Source organism: Mustela erminea, chromosome 19 (genome assembly GCF_009829155.1).
Source record: "Mustela erminea isolate mMusErm1 chromosome 19, mMusErm1.Pri, whole genome shotgun sequence".
NCBI lineage: Eukaryota > Metazoa > Chordata > Mammalia > Carnivora > Mustelidae > Mustela > Mustela erminea.
The window spans coordinates 17,558,316-17,580,114 of NC_045632.1; the positions used below are offsets into that span (position 1 = coordinate 17,558,316).

The 21,799-nt window shown below is 37.0% G+C and overlaps 2 protein-coding genes across 4 annotated transcripts in view; both read right to left on the bottom strand.

Moving 5' to 3' along the window:
* LOC116580122 overlaps positions 1 to 17,487 on the bottom strand; it is an 84,238-nt gene extending 66,751 nt beyond the window's left edge. Inside the window, exon 1 of the mRNA XM_032326160.1 lies at positions 17,422 to 17,487. The gene's annotated coding sequence lies outside the window, so the exon portion shown is untranslated. The remainder of the gene's footprint in view (positions 1 to 17,421) is intronic.
* Positions 247 to 21,122, bottom strand: ZNF566 (zinc finger protein 566). 3 transcript variants are annotated; one of them, XM_032325677.1, is made up of 4 exons: positions 21,056 to 21,122; positions 17,812 to 17,938; positions 17,422 to 17,496; positions 247 to 2,299 (listed from the first exon to the last, which is right to left on the bottom strand). In XM_032325677.1, the coding sequence occupies exons 1-4, from the start codon at positions 21,062 to 21,064 to the stop codon at positions 1,275 to 1,277; spliced, it is 1,236 nt and encodes a 411-aa protein (XP_032181568.1). In that variant the 5' UTR covers positions 21,065 to 21,122; the 3' UTR covers positions 247 to 1,274. The 3 variants fall into 3 exon arrangements, with proteins under 3 accessions (XP_032181568.1, XP_032181567.1, XP_032181566.1); XM_032325676.1 differs by having other exon boundaries at positions 17,422 to 17,517; XM_032325675.1 differs by having other exon boundaries at positions 17,422 to 17,520.
* Positions 21,123 to 21,799: the final 677 nt, after the last annotated feature.

The following is a 21,799-nucleotide window of genomic DNA, read 5'->3' on the forward strand; positions in this document are numbered from 1 at the left end:
TAGACATTATATGATGTAGTAAAAAGGTTGCCAGTCTGAGTGAACTCCTTCCCACATGCTACACACATTACTTTCACCGCCAACACTTAGGATTATTTCATGTTCCATAGGAAGTAAGTGATAATGGAAAATTTTTTGAAGTCATTACCCTGAGTGTGTCTTTCTTCTACTTTATGTCCTACCTGACGTTCAGCAAGGTCTGTAGAAACTGTTGTTTTTCAACAAATAACACTAATGACAATCATGAATAAAATAATGACCAACATTCAGTGGGTATTTATTATATGACAGGCACAGTTCTAAGCACTTTATGTGTCTTTATTTGATCCTCACACAAAATTTTGAGGTAGGTGTAATTATTCCCATTTTATAATTTCTATTGAGACAAATATGTATAAAAACAGAAAAATGCTCAGGAAGGATAAATACTAAACACACAATGACTATCCTTCAGAATGGGGAATGGGTACAAGGATGGTAGTCCGTGGGTATGTTTGCCTTATTTGCAATTTTTAAATCTTTTAAAAGGAAAATATGTTTATGCATTATTTCTGCAATTAAAATACATGATACAAATATATGCCTGGGGAGAATTTCCATCAGGATACCATGAATAATGGCAAAATCACTGGGAAACTACAATGTCTATCAATAGGAATTTGATAAAATGGTATCACAGCAACATAAGGAAACACTAGGAAGCTATGAAAAGATCTCTCCTTACTCTGTTGAAAGTTGTTCATCGATGTTTTACAAGAAGAAAGCCTAAGTTTTGTAAAAACAAAAAGAATAAGCCATCTTAGAATAAAGAGATCACTTCTTTAAGGTCTTAAAGGTGTCTTACAAACTGTGATGTAAAGAAACTGAACTTCACAGTCACATAATTTAAGATGGGTTAAAATATTAAGAACATAGCAACTATAGACAATCTAGGGGAAAGTGAAAATTAGGATTATATTTAACATGAATTCTGAGGTTTAAAATAAGATTAAAAAGGTGTCAAAAGTGCTATGACTTTCAGTATTTGCTAGCTTGAATTATCTAATGTCGAAAGAAATATATGCTTTTATCAAAGGGCTTCCAAAATATATTCTACTCATAGGATGTTTCTCCTACATGATTTTTCTCAGGTTGAATAAGCTAGAATCAGCAAATAAGATGTTTCTACATTATCCTATTTAAAGGGATTATTATCAAGATAAGTTCTCTAATATTGAATAGTTTTGAGCTATAATTAAAAGCCTTCCTACAGATTTCATATATTCTATGGTTCATCACCAGTACAAATTTTGATGTTGAATAAGTTGTGAGCCATAATTAAAGGTCTTTCCACATTCCCTATATTCATATGGTTTCTCACCACTATGAATTCTATGATGACTAATAAGTTGTGAACTCTGAGAATAGGCTTTCCCACATATCTTACATTCATAGGGCTTTTCACCAGTATGAATTCTCTGATGTCGAGTAAGATCTGAACCAGAACGAAAAGCCTTTTCACATTCCTTACATTCGTAGGGTTTCTCACCTGTATGAATTCTCTGATGTTTAATAAGTTGTGAGCTCTGACTAAAGGCATTGCCACATTCCTTACATTCATAGGGTTTCTCCCCTGTATGAATTCTCTGATGTTGAGTAAAGTTTGAGCCACTACTAAAAGCCTTCCCACATTCTTTACATTCATAGGGCTTTTCACCAGTGTGAATTCTCTGATGTCGAGTGAAGTTTGAGCCACTACTAAAGGCCTTTCCACATTCCTTGCATTCATACGGTTTCTCACCAGTGTGAATTCTGTGATGTCGAGTAAGGTCTGAACCACAAATAAATGTTTTCCCACATTCCTTACATTCAAAGGGTTTCTTGCCAGTATGAATTTTCTGATGATGACTGAGTCTTGAGGGATGTCTAAAGGCCTTTCCACATTCCTTACATTCATAGGGTTTCTCAATGGTATGAATGATCTGATGTGTACTAAGTTGTGAGTCATGTCTAAAGGTTTTCCTATATTCCTTAGTTGCACAATATTTCTCTTTATTATTAAGGATTTGCTGTAATGTAAAGGATGGATGCTGACTGAAAGTGGGCATTCCTTCATGGGTGAGTATCAGTTGACTGAAGTGTCCCTCCTGAGAGCCATGTTGTTTCTCAAACTGGCCATTACATTCCCAATCATCTCTGAAACTAGAGCACTGAAGGTCATGTCTTGTAAGTCTTTCCATTATTTCCCACTGCGCTGACTCTATTTCATAAATTTCCTTCTTCAGAAATAATTTCTTGGTCTCACATCTTGATTCCAGGACTGAAAGAAAATATGAAAGTAATCACTCACATTTTTCTTGTTTGGGAGAAATAAAACTTCAATTAAAAGGGAAGAATTAAAATGAACTTTAAAAAAATAGACAAGAAAAGAGCAAGGACAGATCATATAGTAAGATGAGGGCACTAAGTAAGCCATTGGTTTCCAAACACTGCTATTGGTCAGAACTACTTAGGGGAACTTCCTGAACATAAAGATGACTTAAGTGTTATCTCCCTTGTTACAAAATGACTTTTATCATAAATACATGTATAAAATCTCACAGCATATGCACACACAGCTATAAGAGCATCCCACAGATGAACTGTAAAATAAGGGAAATGATCATGCCTACTTAATAGAGTTATTATCAGGATTAAATGAATATGTCTAAGAAAAAATTCCCAGGGGTTGGTAAACTAAGGCCTGTAGCACTGCAACAATTTTTGTAAGTAAAGGTTTACTGGAAGACAGCTACACTTATTTACACATTGTCTATGACTGCTTTTAAGCTACAATGGCAGAAGTGAGTAGTAGCAATGGAGACCACATTAACTACAAACTTAAAAATATTTATTACCTGGCCCTTTAGGAAATGTTGCCAGCCCCTGGTTAGATTTACATTGTCTATTACAGTAGCCATGACGATATGTGTGTATTTAAATTTAACATAATTAAAATTAAATAAAAATTCATATTTAATTCCTCAGTGGCACTATCCACATTTCCTGTGGCCAACTGTGGCTAGTGACTACCATGTTGGGAATGACAAACATAGGACATTTCCATCATCACTGGAAGTTCTATTGGGACAGTACTGGTCTAGATTCTGCAACTGGAGTCTCTTTAACAAATGATAAGGAAATAGAGGGTGGCAATCTAGATGGGAAGCATGAATGAATCTAGTATGAGTGGTAGATAAAGAGGGTTCTTTTGGAGCTAAATAAGGAATATGTTTGGGGTTTGATGAAAATACTTTATGGCTTGGAATTCTGTGATGCTGATCTTAGTCAGGAGAAGAGAAAAGTACTTAACAAGTATGTAAGCACTAAGAGTTCTGACCACCTGACAGGAAGGGCATTTGTGGGTTTTAAGAGAAGGAAGAGACTATAACGGCAGTGTTCTACTGGAAGTTCAGAGTTACCAGATTAAGTCATGAATTTTGAACTCACACTCAAGTTAACTACAAGCTTTGTTTTCTTGGCCAAAGTTGTTCATTTTTTTGAGCCCTCAATTCTCTATTTATACAATAGAAGTAATAACTCTTATAATCATCGTGAGGATTGTAAATAATATATAAAAGTATTTGTCATAAAGTAAGTGTTTAATATTTGAGAGATAATACAAAAGAATCTCTATACAAAAATGGGGATATTAGGCAAGTGAAGTGTTTTGAAGACCACACTATGGACCAAAAAAAATGAAAATCATTCGCGTACCATTGTCTCTTTCTCTCATATAATTATTCAGCAAATATCCCCTAATCTTGCTCCTAAATACATCTTGAAACTCTTCCTCCTATTGTCAGTAAAATATCTAATACACCTCTTGAACTATCAGGACAGCCTCTTTCTTTTTTAGTTTCCCCACTTGAGGTTTACAATCCTGAATCCATCCCTTATGATAATTTCTCCTACAATAAAAGCCAAACTGCTGAACATGGTCTATAAAGCTCTGAATGATCCAGTTGCTGCCTGCCTCTTCAAACATATCTCAAGCTATGCTCCCTTTTGGTTGCTAAGCTCCATCATCATGTTGGCCCCATTTTGCAGGTCTTCAGATGCTCCGTTTTTAGTTCCTCTTCGGGTCTTTCCAGGAATTTTTCCTTAAGTCTCGTAGATTCCCCCCTCCCCCCACTGTTGGCCTTGATAACTACTGCCCATTTTCCAAATCTCTAAAGGTCATACTTTTTGAGGCCTTCCCTGATTCCAGGACCAAATTATACCCTCCTTGTAATCACAATTTGTAATTACATATTTAGTCAGGTTCACTTAATATCTTTTTCCCTGAATAGGTGTTAAGGTCTTTGTGTTTACTTCATTTTAAAAGTAAAATATCTATTGCCTTCATCGATGTGTATCCAGTTCTAAGCACAGTTATAAGTTCTAAGTTACATACTGGAAGTATGTATGTTACAGTAAGTCCTAAGTTACATACTGGAAGATCAACAAATATTTATTAACTGACTTGATCAGCAAGTATTTGAATATATACTCCTTAATAAAAGATGTATTAAAAAATTCCTCTAGAAAAAAAGGACATACTCTTTTCAAACACCACACAGTGAATATATACATTTATTTTACTGTTCCTTCAAGTCCCATTAAAGTGATAGTGATGAGATTAAATGAAAGAAGAAACTCCATGAGGACAAAGAATAGGAGAGGGAAGAGCAGCAACAAAATTTTGGAAGCTAGAGTAGAGGTAATAGTAACAAAGTGCCAAAAATAAATAAATAAATAAATAAATAAATAAATAAATAAATAAAGTGTCAAATAAACACCTTGAAACCTAGGTTGCAGATTGGTCCTACTATACAATCTACTTATTTCCAAGAACTACAAGCAACAGGTTATCTTTGAAAGTAGGGTGCATGGTGGGCTGAAAAAGGAAGATTAATTGAAAATCTGTAAGAAACAGATAGACCTCAGATTGTCAGATCTACCCCATACGGCAGGCTGATCCCCAGGCTGATATCCTCAGTAAACTTTCAAAATCTGGCAATCAAGCTCATTTTATTCATTCCTAGAAAGACAGTAGAGGATTCCATTCTGGAGAAAACAAACCTAAAAGATCCGTAGGTGGTGTGAGCCACTGAACTGTTCTACGCAGATCATGCTACAGTGACTACCACCAATAAATCTATACATCCTCAGATATAAACAAGCTCAGATCAGCTTTTTTCTACAGCCGTTTTATATGAACAGACAGCCTTGAGTCATTAACAATTTCAGGAAAAATCTTAAACATGAGATTAAAATGAACAAAGAGGGGCGCCTGGGTGGCTCAGTGGGTTAAGCCGCTGCCTTCGGCTCAGGTCATGATCTCAGGGTCCTGGGATCGAGTCCCACATCGGCCTCTCTGCTCAGCAGGGAGCCTGCTTCCCTCTCTCTCTCTCTGCCTGCCTCTCTGTCTACTTGTGATCTCTCTCTGTCAAATAAATAAATAAAATCTTTAAAAAAAAATGAACAAAGAAAAAAACTCAGGAAAGAGAGACAATGGAGAAAATTTTTTAAATTCAGAAAAAGAATGCTTCTAAAAACAATCTCATAAGAGAATAATGTCAGAAAAAATATTCAAAGAACAACTAATAAGAATTAGAACTTAATAAAAATCTCACAGAAAGTACAACAAAAAATACGAAAAATAGAAAAAAAAAAAGAAATTCTAGAGCTAAGACAAGAAATCAAGATCTGAATTACGAGTGTTTAATCACTCAAAAAATTTAATGAGCCCATAATATGTGTCAGACATGGTGCACTGGAAATAAAAAGTGAACAAAGTCTGAAACACAGAGAACAGAGAAGATAATGAGGAATAAGTAATAAGAAAATAACACAAGAAAACCTCAGATATTTTGTTTCCAGAATAAAATGTCTCAGTGAGTGCCCAAGTGAAAGAATAAAATCAACATTATATACCTCAACTTGAAATATTAGACTGTTATAAATAAATTCTAAAAGTTTCCAAAGAGATTAAACAGATCACATAAAAGACTTAAGAACCTGAATGTGTTTTGGATTTCTCAATGATACTAGATGCTAATTTCAAAAATCCATGGGACAATGCCATCAAAATTTTGAAGTTGAATTTTTCAACCTAAAACTGCATCTCCAGCAAATATCAATGAAAAATGAGGGTGGAATGAAAACATTTTCAGACATATAAGATTTCATAAAATACACTATTTACTTTTCTTGAATACGTTCCTTGATTGGTTTTGAACATGTGCCTCAGAATAATGAAGGAATAAACCAAGCAAGAGGATGGCAAGAGATCCAAGAGTCAAGGTATATAAATGTATCCAAGATAACCAAATACAGAAGCAAATCAAAAGAAATTCAAAGGAGAGAGCCTGGGTGGCTCAGTGGGTTAAAGCCTCTGCCTCCAGCTCAGGTCACAGTCCCAGAGTCCTGGGATCGAGCCCCCTCCTGCGCCCCAGTCGGGCTCTCTGCTCAGCGGGGAGACTGCTTCCCTTCCTCTCTCTCTGCCTGCCTCTCTACCTACTTGTGATCTCTGTCAAATGAATAAATAAAATCTTAAAAAAAAAAAAGAAATTCAAAGGAGCATGGTGAAGAGAATCAGTGGGATAATGAAGAGAAATTCTAAAACGATAGCTATGTAACAGTCTCAGTTGGGACAGAAGAACAGAGGGTTAGAGGAGAAATGTCTCTTAAAAAATAAACCAGTTATCTGATGTATCTGAAAAGAGATTAATGAGAGATATTGAGAAAACTAAGCAACTCTCAGTTAAGACAGGGATTAATTGCATGGAAAAGAACAAGTCACAGAGGAAGTGAAATGTGACTACAGAGCTCAATAATAAAAGACACTTTAGTCATCAACTGAACTGAATAATCATTTAAAAATCATGATACTTGGAGGATGAAGGAAGGTGTATGCTAAAATCTTCAAATTCCACAGTGAAAAGCCAATTATCACTGAAACAAGAATTCATGAAAAAAAACCTCTCAGAAAGGATACAAATAATGACAAAAAAGTAGTAGGAGTCATGGGGAAAGAAAATTATACAGGAAATCAAATAAATGTAAAATAAGAGTTCTGGATGATGCAATGATGCAGATCTAACAATGAAACAAATTTCCAGGGTTGAACAAAATGGTTAGTAATCCCAGAACTCCTTTATGTATCGAGCAGAATTTATGAAGAGTTTTAACCAGATATATCTTGGCAGAATTTCTGAGATTCAAAGAAAAAGACAAGTCCACAGAAGTAAAAACCTGATGAATCCGGTTGTATCCTATTCATGCCTTTGTGTTTGATGTAGCCCCCAGCAGTTCTCTAAAGTTTTGAATTAGTTATTAGCCTTGAGGTATCAAATTTAATATGGAAATATGGATTGCCGACTTCTTGAAAGACAACATTATCTGGAAGCACTGGACGTGCATTCTCAAAGGACAGCTGTCCTAGACTTAACAAGTGCTTACTCCTTTAAGATGTTAAAATGATGGGGTGCCCGGGTGGCTCAGTGGGTTAAAGCCTCTGACTTCGGCTCAGGTCATGATCTCAGGGTTCTGGGATCAAGCCCCGCATCCAGCTCTCTGCTAAGCGGGGGAGCCTGCTTCCTCCTCTCTCTCTGCCTGCCTCTCTGCCTACTTGTGATTTCTGTCTGTCAAATAAATTAATAAAGTCTTAAAAAAAAAAGATGTTAAAATGGTATAAATTCTCTCTCATTAGCCAGTCTCCTCACTACTGCCTGGTTTCACAGGGACCCTCAGGTGAGTCTCAGTTGCCATGAACCTTTTACAGTATCGCTTTTCTTTTTTCTTTCTTTTTTTTTTTTAAAGATTTTTTATTTATTTGTCATAGAGAGAGAAGCGAGAGCAAGCACAGGCTGACAGAGTGGCAGGCAGAGGCAGAGGGAGAAGCAGGCTCCCTGCCAAGCAAGGAGCCCAATGTGGGACTCGATCCCAGGATGCTGGGATCATGACCTGAGCCGAAGGCAGCCGCTTAACCAACTGAGCCACCCAGGCGTCCCCAGTATCGCTTTTCTTAATTTCATCTTCATTCCTGAAACATTTTTGCTGGATTTGGAATTCTGGGTTAACAGTTCTTTAGCACAATAAAATACTGTTCCACTTTCTTCTGGCCTCTGTGATTTACTAAGAGAAAGAGAAATCCAGTCATTCGGGTAATTGTTTCCCTATAAATAATGAATTATTTTTTCTACGGTTCTTTCATTACTTTTTGGTCATCCATTTTCAGCAATTTGATTACTATGTGTCTGGTATGGATTTCTTTGTTTATCTTTGGGGTGGTTGAGATTCCTGAATTGCTATGTTGTATCTTTTACCAAATTTGGTAAGCCAGTATTTCTTCAAAGTTTTTCAGTCCTGAACTTTGTCCTTCTGGGACTTCAATGACACATGTTAAGCCTCTGTTATTCTCTCACATGCCTCTGAGGCTACATTCTTTTTGAATTTTCAATCTTTATTGTTATTTATGTGAACCAATTTCTTGTGACTTACCTTCAAGGTCACTGATTTCTCCATTATTTCCATTCTATTGAGCTTATCTAGTGAGTTTTAATAATTTTGGCCACTGTATTTTTCAATTCTAAAATTTCCATGTTTCTTTTTATATCCTCTATATTTTAAAGATTTTATTTATTTATTTGACAGGTGGAGATCACAAGTAGGCAGAGAGGCAGGCAGAGAGAGAGAGGTGGAAGCAGGTTGCCCGCTGAGCAGAGCGCCCAATGCAGGGCTCGATCCCCGGACTCTGGGATCATGACCTGAGTCAAAGGCAGAGGCTTTAACCCACTGAGTCACCCAGGCACCCCTTATCCTCTGTATTTTTTTTTTTAAAGATTTTATTTATTTATTTGACAGAAATCACAAGTAGATGGAGAGACAGGCAGAGAGAGAGAGAGGGAAGCAGGCTCTCTGCCGAGCAGAGAGCCCGATGCGGGACCCGATCCCAGGACCCTGAGATCATGACCTGAGCCGAAGGCAGCGGCTTAAACCACTGAGCCACCCAGGCGCCCCTACTTATCCTCTATATTTTAATTGGATTTTTTGCTGAAGAGTTTATGGGATCTGCATGTATATTTTAGATATTACCCCCTTATCAGATATATGATCTGCAAACATTTTGTCACATAATGTAGGTTGCCTTTTCATTTTGTTGACAATTTCCTTTGCTGTGCAGAAGACTTTGGGTTTGATGTGGTCCCACTTGTTTATTTTTGCTTTTGTTGTTTTTGTTTTTGATGTTAAATTCAAAAAAATCATCACCAAGACCAATATCAAGGATCTAGGAGCTTACTGCCTTATATTTTCTTCCAGAAGTTTTGTGGTTTCAAGTCTTATGTTCAGGTGCGTAATCCATTTTGAGCTGATTTTTGGGTATGGTGTAAGATAGAGGTCTAGTTTCATTCTTTTGCATGTGGCTGTCCAGTTTCCTCAACACCATTTATTGAAGAGACTGTCCTTTCCCCACTGTATATTCTTGGCTCCTTTGTCATAAATTAATTAACCATATGTGTGTTGGTTTATTTCTGGGTTATTTGGTTCCATCAATTGATGTGTCTGTTTTTATGCCAGTACCATACTGTTTTGGTTTTGATAGGTTTTAATATAGTCTGAAATCAGGAAGTGTGGGGCCTCCAGCTTCATTCTTAAGATTGTTTTGGCTATTTGGTTCTTTTGTGGTTCTATACAACTTTATGATTGTTCTATTTCTATGAAAATTGCCACTGGAATTTTGATAGGGATTTCACTGAATCTATAACTTGCTTTGGGTAGTATGGACATTGTAACAACATTAATTCTTTGAACCCATGAACAGAAATATCTATTTATTTGTATCTTTTTACTTTCTTTCATCAGTGTCTTACAGTTTTCAGTGTATAGGTCTTTCACCTCTTTGGTTAAATTTATTCCTTGGTATTTTATTCTTTTCGATGTAATTTTAAGTGGAACTATCTTAATTTCTCTGAGTACTGATTATTAGCATATAGAAATGCAACTGATTTTTGTATATTGATTTTGTATTCTGGGCCTTCACTTAATTCATTTATTAATTTAAGGCATTTGTTAAGTTTATTAATGGTTTGAAGAAATATTACAGCCATTAAAGTAATGATAGGATAGAAATTTTGATATCCTGGGGAAATAGATATATTGTCTTAAATTTTATTTGTTTTTATTTATTTATTTTTAAATTTTATTTATTTATTTGACAGACAGAGATCACAAGTAGGGAGAGAGGCAGGCAGAGAGAGAGGAGGAAGCAGGCTCCCTGCTGAGCAGAGAGCCCGATGTGGGGCTTGATCCCAGGACCCCGGGATCATGACCCGAGCCGAGGGCAGAGGCTTTAACCCACTGAGCCACCCAGGCACCCTATCTTAAATTTTAAAAGTAGGCTAAAAACTTGCAAATTCAAGGGTAAGAGAAGGTCACTGAAAAACTGGAAAGGAAATATACTAAAATACGATCAATAGTTGCCTTGAGGTGGTAGTATTATATGCCTTTTTCTTTTTTTAATTTTTTATTAACATATAATGTATTATTAGCCCCCGGGGAACAGGCCTGTGAACGGCCAGGTTTACACACTTCACTCACTTACTAATTTTAATAGTCTTTTTGAGGAGTTATCTTTAGAGTTTTCTATATAAGTATCATGTCACCTGCAAATAGAGATTTACTTCTTCCTTCTAATTTGGATGCCTTTGCTTTCTTTTTCTTGCCTAATTATTCTGGCTAAGACTTCTGGTACTATGCTAATAAAAGTGGTGAGAGTAGTACTATGCTAATAAAAGTGGTGAGATGGGGCGCCTGGGTGGCTCAGTGGGTTAAGCCTCTGCCTTCGGCTCGGGTCATGATCCCAGGGGCCTGGGATCGAGTCCCGCATAGGGCTCTCTGCTCAGCAGGGAGCCTGCTTCTCCTCATCTCTCTCTCTCTCTGTCTGTCTCTCTGCCTATTTGTGATCTCTCTCTCTGTCAAATAAATAAATAAAATCTTAAAAAAAAAAAAGTGGTGAGAGTATTCCTGATCTTTTTTTTTTTAAAGATTTATTTATTTATTTATTTTTGACAGACAGAGATTACAAGTAGGCAGAGAGGCAGACAGAGAGAGGAGGAAGCAGGCTCCCCACTGAGCAGAGAGCCGGATACGGGGCTCGATCCCAGGACCCTGAGACCATGACCTATGCCGAAGGCAAACACTTTAACCCAATGAGCCACCCAGACGTCCCTCTTATTCCTGATCTTAGAGAAGAAAAGCTTTCGGTTGAGTATGTTAGCTGTGGGCTTGTCATATAGCCTTTATTATGTTGAAGTACATTCCCTCTATACCCACTTTGTTGAGAGTTTTATTCATGGTCGGGTCTGGTTAGTACTTGGATGGGAGAGTTTTATTCATGGATGCATTTTGGGGAAAAAAAAGTTTTTTTCAGTGGGGGAGGGGCTAAGGGTGAGGGAGGGGGAGAGAGAGAGAGAATATAAGCAGACTCCATGCCTAGCAGGGAACCAGATGTAGGGCTCAATCTCACAGCTCTGAGATCATGACCTTAGCTAAAATCAAGAGTCGGATGCTTAACTGACTAAGCCATTCAGGTACCCAGTAAAAAACATTTTTTTTTTTTTTTAAGATTTTACTTATTTATTTGTCAGAGGGAGAGCGAGAAAGCGAGCACAGGCAAGCAGAGGCAGAGGGAGAAGCAGGCTCCCTGCTGAGCAAGGAGCCCGATGTGGGACTCGATCCCAGGATGCTGGGATCATGATCTGAGCCGAAGGCAGCTGCTTAACCAACTGAGCCACCCAGGCATCCCACCAAAAAACATTTTTAATGAAACTTACTTAATGTAAGTTTTTAAATTTATATGGAAGACAAAATATAACCAAACACTTCTGAAGGAAAGGGTGGAGGATTCTGTCTTGTCAGAGATCAGGACTTTCTATATAAGTAAAACTAATTAGGACAGGGATAGATAAAAAGGCCAATATGATAAGAGAAACCTATATATACACATAATTTTAATATGTACAGAAGGAATCTGTGGATTGGTGGATCAGTGGAAAATGGATGGACTTTTCATTCAATGAGGGAAAGATAATTTGTTTTCATATGGAAAAAATTACAACTGATCTCCACCTCAAACCATTTATAAAAATCAATTTTGGTTATGTTAATAGGGCTTTAATAAGAAAGTCAAAACATAAAAATTCTTGAAAGAACAAATAGGAGGAAAGATTTAAGATTCAAAGATATGGGGGCACTTGGCTGGTTCAGTCAGTAGAGGATCTAACTCTTGATCCTCAGGGATGTGAATTTGAGCTCCACATTGGGTATAGAGATTACTTAAAAATAAAATCTCTCTCTTTTTTTAAATATTTTATTTATTTATTTGACAGAGAGAGATCACAAGTAGGCAGAGAGGCAGGCAGAGGGAGAGAGAGGGGGAAGCAGGCTCCCCACTGAGCAGAGAGCCCAACACGGGGCTCGATCCCAGGACCCTGGGATCATGACCTGAGCTGAAGGCAGAGGCTTTAACCAACTGGGCCACCCAGGCACCCCTAAAAATAAAATGTTTAAAAGGAAAAAGTTTTTTTAAAAAGACCCCAAAATATGAAGCATATAGCAAAAAAAAGTAGACTGTTTTATAAACTATATATAACTTAACCATTAAAAATATAATTTAACACACTAACATATAGAATTACTATTCATCAAAAGATATCATAAAATAAATACAGAACCTACAACAGGAAAAGATGTCTACAAAATATGTTATTGACCAAAAACTAGTATCTACAAAATATATAAGAAGTTCCTTCCATCTTAGGAAAAAGACAAATACCCTAATACAAAAATGATCAAAATGGCATTACACAGAAGGGGCAATAATGACCAAATAAGGAAAGGCAATCATCTTTAATAGTAACCAGGAAAATTTAATTTAAAACAATGAAATAAGATTTTATACTCATCAGATCATTAAAAAAAAAAAATCTTTCAGTATCACTTACAGGGAAAGACAGTGATAGAAACACTTGGAAAATGGTTTGGTATTACCTAGTAAAGCTGAGCAAGTATATATGCCAAGACCTAGCAATTACATTCCTAGGTATATTTCCTAGCAAATTTCTTGCTTATGCAAGTCTAGAGATTTATATATTCTTACCTTTTAATTTTTTTTTAATATTTTATTTATTTATTTGACAGACAGATATCACAAGTAGGCAGAGAGGCAGGCAGAGAGAGAGAGGAAGGGAAGCAGGCTCCCTGCTGAGCAGAGAGCCCGATGCGGGGCTCGATCCCAGGACCTTGGGATCGTGACCTGAGCCAAAGGCAGAGGCTTTAACCCACTGAGCCACCCAGGCGCCCCCTTACCTTTTAATTTTATGTTCATTATGTTATATATATTCTATTGATTTGAAAGACAGTGTGTGTATTGGGAATGGCAGAAAGAGAGAGAGAGGGACAGAGAAACTTTAGCTGACTCCAGTCTGAGCCCAGAGCCAGATGCCGGGCTTGATCCAGGACCCTGAGGATCATGACCTAAGCTGAAATTGAGTTGGATGCCTAACTGACTTTGCCACCCAAAGGCCCCCTTTGTATACAGTTTTTATTTATTTATTTATATTTATTTAAAATATTTTATTTAGGGATGCCTGGGTGGCTCACTTGGTTGGATGACTGCCTTCAGCTCAGGTCATGATCCTGGAGTCCCAGGATTGAGTCCCACATCAGGCTCCCAGCTCCAGCAGGGGAGTCTGCTTCTCTCTCTGACCTTCTTCTTGCTCATGCTCTCTCTCACTGTCTCTCTCTCAAATAAATAAATAAAATCTTAAAAGAAATTTTTTTTTATTTATTTGTCAGAGAGAAAGAGAGAGAGAGCGCGCACAAGCAGGGGGAGTGGCAGGCAGAGGGAGAAGCAGGCTCCCCGTTGAGCAAGGAGCCTGAGGTGGAACTTGATCCCAGAACCCAGGGATCATGACCTGAGCTGAAAGCAAAGGCTTAACCAACTGAGCCACCCCGACACCCCTACAGTATTTTTTAAAAAAAAATAAATAACTATGAAGAGCCAAATGGTCATAGCTGAAGAATGTATTAGTGAACTAATTCCAAATAAGTCAAGGAATTCCATGGAAAGGCAGTATAAATTGGAAAAAAAAAGGATTAAAAAGTAATAGATACTATGTTCTAATGTCTAATTACAACCCCAAATAATAGAGAATATGTTCTGTTCATGGTCTTATGGTAAGCAAAGACTTCTTAAAGAGAACAACAACAAAAAAAATACAGATAATGTGATTTTGGTTATATAAGAATCAAAAACAAGCTGAGAAAGAATTTGTCACATACGATCTAATGAGTGTGAAGCACAAAAGACTGATAAATTTGACTAAAATTAAGAACTTCTGTTCACAAATGAAACCACAGAGCTAAAAGACATTTCAGAATGGGAGAAGATATTTACAATTTTAGAACACTGAATGTATGTATAAGCAAAATATATAGAGAATCCTTACACATCATTAAGAAACATAGAAAGAATTCAACAGAAAGACCTTTTAAAAATTCCTGAATAGGCAATTTACTAAAGAAGAATTTCAAGAGACCAATGATATGACATGTGTTAAACTTATCAGTAAAAAGGGAGATGCAAACTAAAACCACACTGGACTATACTATACATTCATCAATTGGGAAAAACCCAAGCATGACAATACCATATGTTAGGAAATGTGCAATCATAAGAGCTCTCATATACTGCTGGTGGGATTGTAAATTAGTTAACTTTAAAGAAAAGTTGAAAATTTGGCAGCTGAAGAGATGATGTCTTAAGATCCACTCCTCTCCTAGTCCTAAAACACAAATAATGTTTAGAGTAGCTGATTGTAATGGTCAAAAACTGTAACCAACCCAAATGTCTATGAACAATAGAACTGTTAAATAAACTGTGGTATATTCATATAATGAAATGAATCAATTCTGACTAAATCAACACTACGCATGAATCTTAAAAGCGAAATGCTCAAGAAAAAAGACTTAAAAGAACATATATAGTAACGATTCCATGTATATAAAATTCAAACTTGGGGTGCCTGGGTGGCTCAGTGGGTTAAAGCCTCTGCCTTCGGCTCAGGTCATGATCCCAGGGTCCTGGGATCAAGCCCCACATCGGGCTCTCTGCTCAGCAGGGAGCCTGCTTCCTCCTCCCTCTCTGCCTGCTTCTCTGCCTTCTTGTGATCTCTATCTGTCAAATAAAAATAAATAAAAAAAAATTCAAACTCAAGTAAAACTAGTCTGTATGGTGGACGATACTCTTAGATAGTAAAACTATGAAAGGACATGAAGATATTGTGGATACAAAGAGATCTGTTGGTAGTGCTGTAGTTCTTGACCTGGGTAATGGTTCCATGAAAGTTCACTGTTGGAATGTACACCTGCAGTTTGTTACATTATTTGTGATAATGACAAAATAGTAACTTCAAGGCATATCTATCTCTCTAGGTGTAAGTGGACAGATGAATAAAAGAAATAGACAAAGAGGCCCTGAAATACAAACTAACATAAATCAGAACTTATTATAGAATAGGCAGATAAAACAATGATGAATCAGCTAAATGACGATGTGGCGCTAAAATGTGTGTGTGTGTGTGTGTGTGAGAGGGAGGAAGGTTAATTGATTTAGACTTTCAATTTATACCTTATTGCAAAAGAAACTTAAAAAGGGTTTAAATGGTATAAAACAAATTACAGAAGATTTTAAAAAACAGAATAAAGTATTATAAAATTTGTAGAGGACCATCAATTTTCTAAAATTGGAAATCACAATAATCACTAAGGAGCTACAAACATACTGAAAATACATACTAAAGACGCCAACGCAAATTAAAATCAAAAAAGTAAAAGCACCTTCTGGAAATGGGTAAATGATTTTTTATTTCATAAAATCCATAAAAACTGAGTGAAAAAAATAAGAATAGTAGTAGATGAAAAGGGTAAAACTCAGTAGTGAGCAAGTTAAAGACAATAGCACCATTAGGATGAAAATACCCATTCTCACTAGTATTCAATATAATGACATGAAAACAATCCAGTATACCAAGAAATTTATTAGGGATGATAAAGGCATTAAAGTTACATATGGGAAAAAAATGTCCATATTTTTTAGAACTATATACTGAGATTATGCAAAGGTAAAATGACATGGAGTCTTGGATTTATCCAAAATACTTAAACAACCATGGCAAAGCACTGACCTCCTGGCTGCTCCCTGAATAAAGCCAATGCACACCTGCTTCAGGATCTTTTACTGTCTGGCTTCCTCCCTCTGGAATGTTCTTCCTTCCAGTAATCACATACAATAATTTACTGCTGTACTTCTTTGAGTTTCTGTCAAAATGTCACCTAACTGGAAAAGTTTCTCTTTCCCTATCCTATAAAATAGCATCCTCTATCCCCTTTCTCTACTCTTCCTTTTTAGCACTTACTATTACATGACATATATTCATTTATTTTTGTACCTCTCTCCGCATAGGAGAGTAAGCTCTGGGAATAGAGATTTTGCATTCATTGCTGTAGTATCAGTGTTGAGAATAGTGCTAGGCATACAACAGGTACTCAGTAAACATACACTGAATGAATGAATGTGCTCTCCTGTTTAAACTCCTTTATACCAATTCTGTTTATCATTGCCAGCTCTAAGTTCTCAGTGGAGGCACAGAGCCTTTATTTCCAACATTCTAAAGTTAATGACAGGCACACTCAAATCTCCCTCTATGACATCTATACAGATTAATTTCTATATCCTAATCCCTTATTTTTTCTGAGCTCCCTACTCCCAACCTCTCTTATGATGGTTCTACTTTATAGAAATTATATGTAGATGTCCTCTCATGCCCCTATTAAGCTATACATTCTGAAATTGCTTATTCCTCATACATTCAAAAAAAAGTAAATGTTTGTTATAAGTATGAAAAGTTTGTTATAAGTGTAAGTGTGTTATAAGTATGAGCTACTTTATCTAAAAAACCCTCAAGAAAATAAACCTTTGTATATAGAATAAAAATCTATGTCAGGAGACAGTGGTGCTTTTTTAAGATTAAATACAAAAGAAGATGAGAAGTGATGAGGAATTAGATCCAAAATATGGACAGAAAGGAATATCATTAGAGGGGGTAGAGGGGGTAGAGGAGGTCACTGGCTGGTTAGAACTGGGCAAGAATAAGAGGAACTGGAAAGAGGTATAAGAGGAGAAAAGCATGTAGAGTGTGAAGTAAGGGGAAAAGGTAAAGTTCATTTGAAAGCTCATGCTGAAAAGGCTTACTTGCATACAAGGGGCCTAAAGCTTTTAAGGGGAGATTCCCAGATAGCACCTCAAAGGTGCAGTCCTTCCACTGACCAACTCATTACCTGCTATGCCTCACTTACCTGGCCACTGGTCTCTTGTTAGTTCTCTGTCAACCAACCAGGGCTCCTTCCCCTGCTCCAAGAAGGAGATCACATCTGGTTTAGAAACAGAATGTCCTGCTTACAAAAGAAGTAACGAGATAAGTTTATGATGAGAATATCCCAGGATTTAATTTAGTCCCTTCATTAAGAGAGAGTCAAAGAAAGGTATATCAGATTTATGAAACATAACAGAGGACTTGACAGTTCCCCCATAACTCAACACAGCTCTTTTTTCTAATGCTACAATATTAAAAACATTCTTCCAAGCACAGGATGTCGAAATACCTACTTGAAAGGTGGGTATTTCACTTGGGAGAAAGTAGATCTTCTAAGGGCAGAATCTGAATTATTATGGACAGACGTCCTTACCCATTGAAACCAGGTGGCTGTAATTCTCCAACATCACATCTCTGTATAAATCTCTCTGATCATCATTCAGGCATTCCCACTCCTCCTGAGAGAAGTCTATGGACACATCACTGAACATCACTGACTCCTGGAACAACAACCATGTATATGACTTGATTAATAAAAAAATGTGGGTTTTTTTGTGAAGGGAGGAGAAAAGAAAAGAATAAAGGTAGAAATGAAAAACAACAAGCATATAGAGTGGGGCTAGATGTTTGGGACACAACTGGAGGACTGGGAACCTATCAGCCAGAATGGTCTTGTGTTTCCATGTTCATTCTGTTTCCCCCTGATAAAACTGGGAAGGTACAAAATCCTGTTAAGAGGGGTATCCCAACTACATGAGATAGTATATACAAATGGCTAGTATAATACTTCCCATACAATAAGTCATCAACACATGTGATCCTCTTTCTCTCTCATCTTTTCCCCAATAGCTAGGAGTAAAATTTCAGAATAAGGGATAAAGCGAGGATATTAAAAGTACCCAGACCATAGATCATATAAAAGACATGAAGAGTCAGAAAGGCAACGAGGTTCTCAAGAACACTACTAAAAATAAGAAATGACAAGAACAATTCTTCAATATGGTGATGGAGAAAAGAAATTCTGACCTAGATTACATAACTAAACTATCATTCTGTTGTGAGGGTTGAAAACGATATTTCTAGACATAAAAGGACTGCAGCACAATTTCTTAGGAAACTACCAGAAGTGCTACACCAAAAGGATGGGAATAAACAAAAAAAGAGGAAGACGTAGTACTCAAGAGATAGGCGTCTCAGGTAAACAAAAAAGGGGAAGTCTTGGGAAAGGTATGCAGCAGGTCCAGAGAGTAATCAGACCAGTTGGGAGCAGGAAAAGGGGAAAGGGGGGTGGCAGTCTCCACACGCAAAACAAATGATGTGTCTGACCAGAGGGAAAACATAGACAACTAAGCAAATGGGGAAAAAAAGCAATTAACTCCAGGAAAAATGAAAGGTTGTAATAGGACAGCGGTATAAGCTGGCATAGCAAAGAGCAATATTTGCAGTCCTAATATTCTGTATACTACTAATTTGACAACAAACTGTAATATAATTAATAACAATCAGAGGAAATGAAGGGTGCAATACAAGACTATAATGTCCCTTCCACTCTGTAGTAAGTCAAGAGAGTAAAACTGATTCAGCAAAAGATAGCAATTAAACCATATTTAAGACAGTTGAGTTGCCTTTTAGGGGTAGGACTGGAGATGGGGCAAGATTGGAATAGCACTACTTCACTTGCAAAATGCATAAAATGACTTTAAAAAACATTTTATCTTAGAAAATTAAATTTGCATGAAATTTAAGACTGACCTTTTCTCATATCACACTATTATATAATAAGAGCTAATTCCTTGTTACAACAAGTTCTTTTTTTTTTAAAGATTTTATTTATTTATTTGACAGAGAGTGAGAGATCACAAGTAGGCAGAGAGGCAGGCAGAGAGACAGGGGGAAGCAAGTTCCCCAATGAGCAGAGAGCCCAGTGCGGGCCTCCATCCCAGGACCCTGAGATCATGACCCAAGCCGAGGGCAAAGGCCTAACTACTGAGCCACCCAGGCGCCTCAACAAATTCTTTTTATAAGCATTTTTTTTTCATTGAATAATATTCTATTATTGGATATAAAACAAGTTTTCTTTTGTTTTCAGACACTGAGGTTGAAGGTGATTTTTAAAGAGCTCCTCAGATTGGCCCAATTTTACTCATAACTACCCGTTGTTCCAAATTCCCTTTGTTCTTGTGCTATAGGAAAGTGATGGAAGATGATCCAAATTCACACATTACTGAAGTCTATTTATCATGGATGATCTGGTGAAGTGTCAGAGCTTTCTACTAACCAGAAGTCATATCCCCAAATGTGAAAGGCCCATACACCAGGAGATTTTCCCACATATTACGACTGAAATCAAGCAAAACCATTCCTTATGTTTTCCTCTATGAAAACCTAGGTCTGTGGTGGTCAGGGCTTTTCCCTATGAGGTGCCCCTAATTACTTATCTCCATCCTATCTAATCACTGCCCAAGCAAATTAGATTCATTAACAAATGGAGAACAGATTTCTGTTCTATCAAGATTTCTGGCAGAAGTCTAAGACAGAAGATGCTGAAGGACTTACTAAATGAGTGTGTAAACTGCTTAAAAGAATACAGAACCGAGAAGGGCCCTGGGGTTGTTTATGAAGAAATGGGGATCAGGTTCCTGAATGGGGACCATGTTAACCAGGGTAAAAGTTTTTCCAAACCTGGTCTCAGCCAGACCATTTCTACATTATGTAATTAGCAGTCTCTTTGTAGGAACAAATAAGGATTCTTGAAGAAATCCATAAGCAATTTTCTGATGGATTTTAATCTGATTAAGATCTCTTCAGAGAGACTTGTTATCCAACCACTTGGTCCTCTGTGACATGTAATTTAAGAGTATAAAAATCTTCAAGCAGGCTTTGTTTTTTCCAACAATGGTTATAGAACCACTTCTTTTTTCTATAAATATCTCCACCAAGAGACTTTTTTTTTTTTTAAAGATTTTATTTATTTATTTGACAGAGATCACAAGTAGGCAGAGTGGCAGGCCGAGAGAGAGGAGGAAACAGGCTCCCCGAGGAGCAGAGAGCCCAATGCGGGGCTTGATCCCAGGACCCTGGGATCATGACCTGAGCCGAAGGCAGAGGCTTTGACCCACTGAGCCACCCAGGCGCCCCCAAGAGAGACATTTTAAAATATTTTTCTATTATGTTATGTTAGACACCATACAGTACATCATTGTTTTTTGATGTATTGTTCCATGATTCATTGTTTGCATGTAACACCCAGTGGTCCATGCAATATGTGCCCTCCTTAATAGCTATCACTGGGCTCACCCATTCCCCTACTGCCCTCCCCTCTAAAACCCTCAGTTTGATTCCCGGAGTCCAGAGTGTCTCATAATTTGTCTCCCTCTCTGATTCCCCCCGCTTCATTTTTCCTTTCCTTGAAAGACATTCTTTTAATTGACATACTGGAGACCTTTTTCTTTAGAGCAAGGGTAAGAAAACTTTGATACTGACATTGCTTTTAACTAAACTGTCTGAAAGTTGTTTTCTTTTTTAAGCGCCAAAAATATCATGATGAGGGAAGCAAATATTTACATATTACTATGGGTAAAATGATTCTATTTGAGCAAAAGGAAACAGCATCTCACCTGAGCCATGGCTTTGGTATTTGCAGAAAAAGGCTGGTTGTCCTCTGGGCTCTTCTTGGAAAAGGGCAAAGCTGGAGAAGACAAAAGAAGCTACGTAAGATCCGACTTGCCTCATAGCTCCCAGAGTGATCATTTCCCTCTGCTCACTCCACACAAACACTTGAGGGGTATCAGTGAGAAAAATGAAAAATCTTTCAGTGAGGGGAATCAGTGAGAAAAATCTTTCATTATCCCATATTCTAGAGACCTTAGTCCGACTGGAGGAGGGCAGATTTCAATAATCTGATATAGTTTGGAGAATACAGAGTACATATACACACTAAGATACAATTTTTTTTTACACAAATGATAGCATAGTATACTCGCTGTTACACATATTGCTATTTTTACTTAATGTGTCTTGACTTGGATCCCAACTAGTACATTCAGAGCTACCTAATTCCCTTAGCTACATTTATTTCATTAAATGGATACACTTTAATTCATTTAACCAATCTGCTGCCCAGGACCATTTGAATTGGTTCCTTTCATTGTAACAAATAATACTGTAATAAATAATAAATATCCTTGTATATAGATCATTTACCTTTATATGAATTCTGAATAACTCCTAAAAGTTGTTCATATACATTTTAGTTGGGATATACACTTTCAAAACAGTTGTTAATGATCTTGGATTGTACAATCAGGTCTCAGGTCCTGACCAAGAAACAACTCGTTGAAGAACCAAATCCTCTAATCTTG

Coding starts and splice junctions, on each gene's coding strand:
- ZNF566 (XM_032325675.1), bottom strand. Junction 17,521..17,811: donor CAGCCACCTGGTTTCAATGG/GTAAGGACGTCT, acceptor TTCTTTTGTAAG/CAGGACATTCTGTTTCTAAA. Junction 2,300..17,421: donor AACAAGAGACCAGTGGCCAG/GTAAGTGAGGCA, acceptor ATTTTCTTTCAG/TCCTGGAATCAAGATGTGAG.